Source organism: Myotis lucifugus, unplaced genomic scaffold (assembly GCF_000147115.1).
Source record: "Myotis lucifugus unplaced genomic scaffold, Myoluc2.0 scaffold_376, whole genome shotgun sequence".
Lineage (NCBI taxonomy): Eukaryota > Metazoa > Chordata > Mammalia > Chiroptera > Vespertilionidae > Myotis > Myotis lucifugus.
The window spans coordinates 575,658-580,831 of record NW_005871424.1 but is presented as its reverse complement, the minus strand read 5'-3'; the positions used below and the strand labels follow the sequence as shown (position 1 = coordinate 580,831).

General features: G+C 51.6%; 1 protein-coding gene across 1 annotated transcript in view; it reads left to right on the top strand.

Moving 5' to 3' along the window:
- The window catches only part of ABCC6 (ATP binding cassette subfamily C member 6), a 52,688-nt gene that overhangs the window by 15,986 nt on the left and 31,528 nt on the right, over nucleotides 1–5,174 (top strand). The window contains 4 exon segments of the mRNA XM_023765110.1: nucleotides 628–837; nucleotides 1,505–1,682; nucleotides 5,028–5,150; nucleotides 5,152–5,174. Of these exon segments, the coding sequence (XP_023620878.1) occupies nucleotides 628–837; nucleotides 1,505–1,682; nucleotides 5,028–5,150; nucleotides 5,152–5,174 (534 nt within the window).

The following is a 5,174-nucleotide window of genomic DNA, read 5'->3' as shown; positions in this document are numbered from 1 at the left end:
GTGATCTGGGGGATTAGGAAGGGGGTGATCTGGGGGATGAGGTAGGGGTGATCTAGGGGATTAGGAAGGGGGTGATCTGGGGGATAAGGAAAGGGGTGATCTGGGGAATAAGGAAGAACAGGGGAGGAGGGGAGGCTGGATCTGTGCTCACCCACCCCCTGGTTGAGAATGAATCCTGTAATGCTGGGTCCTGCTGCTGACAGCTCAGCTGCCACCCCTGAAAATATGGAAAAGGACTGTCTTCATCCATTGGGGCTGCTAGCAAAGTACTAGTAGCATAGACTGGGTGGCTTATAAACAACAAAGTTGTCTCTCACAGTTCTGGAGGCTGGGAGTCCAACATCAAGGCACCAGCAAATTCGGTGTCTGGCAAGGGCCACTTCCTCATTCAGAGACACTGTCCTCTCTGTGTGTCCTCAGAGGGCAGAAGGGGCAAGGCCGTTCTCTGGGATCTTTGATAAGGTCACTAATCCCATTCATGAAGGCTCCACCCTCAGGATTTAGCCACCTTCCAAAGGCCCCATCCCCTAATACCATTACATTGGGGGTTAGGATTCCAACATATAAACCTGAGGAAACATACTCAATCCACTCAAGGACCCAGCGCCATGTCTCTTCTCCCCTAAGGCAAACTGCAGCAGCCGTGTTTAAGAGGAAAGGGAGCCTCCGCCGTGGTGGGGAGCCCGCAGAGGCCGAGGCCTTCCTGCAGCCAAGAGGGAGTGTGAGGGGCCCGCTGCTGAGGGCCCTCTGGCAGGTCTTCCGCTCCACCTTCCTCCTGGGGACCCTCAGCCTTGTCATCAGTGACGTCTTCAGGTTCACTGTCCCCAAGCTCCTCAGGTGAGTTCAAGCCTTGGGTGCCTTGCTACGGTTGGTGGTCCTTGGGGCCGGGGGGCTTTAGCTCTCCTGCCTCCACCTAGACCTCTGCTCAGGGAAGTGGAGGGTGGGCGAAAGGACACTGAGAAGGACCAAAGCAAATGAGAAGGTGACTGACCTTGGGGAGAGACAGTGAGTGCCCACTAACCTGACTGTATCAGTTAGCTTTTGCTGCATAACAAAACACCCCAAAAGTGAAGGGCTTTAAACCACTTATTTACTTACGATAATGTGGTGAGCAATTCAGTTAGTGCACGTGCACCCCAAGTCTGTTCAAATTTCCTTTTATAAGGATACCAATCATACCGAATGAAGGCTTACCGGGGCAGACTCACTTTAACTTATGCAGTTGCATTCTGAGGTGCTGGGGGTTCGGACTTCAGCACAGGAATTGTGTGGGTACAACTCAGCCCACCACAGGTGGGGATAAAAACGTCACTGCTCTTGAGTGGAGCTGCCGCAGCTCGCTTTGCACATTAGCATAGAGAGTGGGGAAAATAATTACAGTCCCTTCTGAAAATAAAATCTGCCACACCATCTGGTCCTCCAAGACCTGGCCAGGCTTGGGCACAGGCAACACCCGCGGGTGCCTTCTCTCACCAGCTCTGCCTCTCCCTCCTTCTCCCATAAGCCTTTTCCTGGAGTTCATTGGCGATGCCACAGCCCCGGCCTGGAAGGGCTATCTGATCGCGGTGCTGATGTTCCTGGCCGCCTGCCTACAAACGCTGTTCGAGCAGCAGCACATGTACAGACTCAAGGTGCTGCAGATAAGGCTGCGAACAGCCGTCACTGGCCTGGTGTACAGAAAGGTGAGCCGTGGGGAGAGGCGCGGGCCTTTCCCTTCTCCTCCTCCTGTCCTGACCTGCATGCAGATGCTCCAGCCAGGAAAGCAGGAGGGGTCACGTCACTGAACTGTTGATATCATCAGTGCCTGAAAACATATTAATTCCTTTGTTAATAATTGCTTACCCTGCACTCTCACCTCCTTGATCTGACCCTAGGATCTTTGTGACCTCAACATATCACATCACATCACATCACATCATATGCCTCTTCGTCTCTTGCTCACCCACTCCAGCCACAAACACAGCAAGCACCCTCCCACCCCAGGGCCTTTGCACTTGCTGTTACCGCTGCCTGGACAAACTTTTATGCAATCAACTCCCTCATGAGGATAAAGGACTAACCTTTGGTCAGTGCAGAAACTAGGTAATAGTGGACTGACTGTCAGCTACGTTACCAGGCAGCACAGCTTATGGTAAAAAATGAGCCCTGACCCATTGGTACATTGCATCTGACCTAGAAGTTCCGTTAGGGAACTATGAGCACCTGGTGGGAAGCCATAGCTCTGGGCTTCTCTCTGTGCAGTGACTCTTGTCCCTTTGGAGGACCCTGGAAGGAACCCCACAAGGCTGATGCTGTAAGAAACACTGGCTCCTGTGGGGTCTGGAGCGTCTGAGCCAGGGTGATGCTGCCCCCTGTGAGTCTCCTTCTCATACCTGAGCTGCCGCCTGAGGAAGGAGGCGGGTAAAGGGAACAGGTCCTCGGTGGCCACAAGGGTGGCTCCTGCTGCTGCCCTGCTGCTGTGTTTCAGACCCATGTCCCCTGAGCACATGGGAGCTGGGCACGTGGGGCCGGGCCGGTCCTGTGAGTCCACGTGTTGAGTGAGGTGGATTGGAAAAAGACCAAGGGCATTGCCCTTCCCACTCCCCACCCCGAGCGAGGAAGGCCTTCTTCATCTCAGGGCGAGGCCAGACCCCTCACCCTCCTCTCTGGACTGCTCTAGGAACTGTGTCATCTTATTTTCCGCAGCTGGTGTTTTGTTTTGTCCTTTGTTTTTTGTTACTCCTCACCTGAGGACATTTTTCCCATTGATTTTTAGAGAGAGTGGAAGGGAGGGAGAAAGGGGAGAAGGAGAGAGAGAAAGAAACATAGATATGAGAGAGACACATCAATTGGTTGCCTCCTGCACTCACCCCGACCAAGATCAGGGATCGACCTGCCCTTGACTGGAATGGAACCCTTAGATCAGTGGTTCTCAACCTGTGGGTCACGACCCCTTTGGCGGTCGAACGACCCTTTCACAGGGGTCGCCTAAGACCATCCTGCATATCAGATATTGACATTACGATTCATAACAGTAGCAACATTACAGTTATGAAGTAGCAATGAAAATAATTTTATGGTTGGGTCACAACAGGAGGAACTGTATTTAAAGGGCCAGAAGGTTGAGAACCACTGCCTTAGATGCAAGGCTGATGTTCTAACCACACTCCTACCTGCCAGGGCTACATCTAGTGTTTTGACATCTGGGGCTTTATTGATCCTGGAGGGACTGCCAATTCCTAGAGAAAGTCAATGACTCACCAGAGAGCACACATTTAATATGCAAACCACTGAACCCAGAGCCCATCCCCCAACCCCCATGGATGGGGCTCTCACTTTCTGGGACACTGTCTCCACACACACACACACACACCCTACCCCATTCACTCCAGGACCAGACAACTAGGCAGGGATCCCACGCCCCCCAGAGCCTGCTGGGATTGTTGAAGGAAGCCAGCCCTCAGCCTGCTTGCCCTGCCTGGCCTTCCTTCCTGTGAAAACCACAGTACAGGCTTCTGCCCGCCTCCCTCCACCCAACCTGGTGCTTCCCTGAGGGGCCCCTCCCAGGATGGCGCACCCTCTCCTCTTGAGATCTAGGAGTATCAAAACTATCTTGTCCATGACAGTCGTCTCCTGATGTGTGGGCCTTGCATTCCCTGAATAATAAAACCTGGATTTAAAACACTTCTTCCGGGCACTAGTCATAACCGCCATGAAGGAAAGAGCCATGGAAGTCTTGACTTAATCTTGTTCCCCAGCTCAAACTCCACTTCCAGGGGAGCCAGCCCCATTCCCTCCGTTGTCCACAGCTACATTCTCAGTACTCGGCTCAGTGTGAGGCACGGAGTAGGTGCTCAATAACGGTTCAAAGACTTTGGGGAGAATTTCTACCCTCAGTCATTCCCAGTTTATTCCTTCACCCCCTCACTTCTTTCCTCATACGCTCAGCAGACAGAGGGTTGCAAGTAACACTGAGCATTCAACAGGCAGGAAGGGGTCTGCTGTGGCCCCAGGGTGAGGGCGAATTTCCCGGCTGCCAGAGACCCAGGTTGGTATTTGAGAGGCACGTTACATGCCTGTTGAGCCCGGGTCATAACTTGCTCATCCTGGATTCAATTCCTAGCCTAGTCACTTACAAGCTCTCCGACTTTGGGCAAGTTGGTCAATTTCTCTGTGCCTCAGTTTCCTAAGCTGTAAAATGGGGTTAGTAATTCTGTATGTCTTTGATTCTAGTCTCACTTTTTTTTAAATACTTCTGAAATCAAGATGCCTTACGTCTTAATTTAATTGGCATTGATTTTTTTTTTTTTTGCTTAATGATACACAAATAGAGAGGGTTTTATTCATGGCATTTGAAACTGAAATACGGCAGAACCCGCCCCATGCAGTTGTGTGATGTGTTCATCACAGAAAATGGTGACACTGTATTGAACACAGTGCCTGCGACGTGGTTAGCACTCAGCGAATGGCCACCACTGCCGTCACAAATCCAAGGTTTTCATGTATTTTGTGGTAGACTATCATGGCTCCAACGCTTTAGGGATTTCAGAGTATTTTCCTCTTTGTCATCTCCCTGGATTCTCACAAAGGCCCTAGGGCAGTGATGGCGAACCTATGACACGTGTGTCAGAGGTGACACGCGAACTCATTTTTTTGGTTGAATTTTCTTTGTTCAATGGCATTTAAATATATAAAATAAATATCAAAAATATAAGTCTTTGTTTTACTATGGTTGCAAAGATCAAAAAATTTCTATATGTGACACGGCACCAGAGTTAAGTTAGGGTTTTTCAAAATGCTGACACGCCGAGCTCAAGAGGTTTCGCCATCACTGCCCTAGGAGGTTGGCTTAGGGATTTTTATTGGTTCACGTTAGAGATGAGTGAACGGAGGCTCAGGTGCTGAAGAAATCTGCCTCAATCAGCCAGGATCAGTCTTAGACCCAGACCCCACCCCGCTCCCTGCGCCTGGGACCTCCCTGCCTTCCCCCCAGCCCCCTCGCCGGACTTTCCCTCAGATTCAGGTCTCCTTCCTCCCGCCCTACCCAGGTCCTGGCTCTGTCCAGCGGCTCCAGAAGGACCAGCGCAGCTGGGGGACGTGGCCAACTTGTTGCTTGTGGACGTGCAGCGCTGACGGAGAGCGTCGTCTACGTCAATGGGCTGTGCCTGCCTTCTCGTTTGGATCATCGTCTGCTT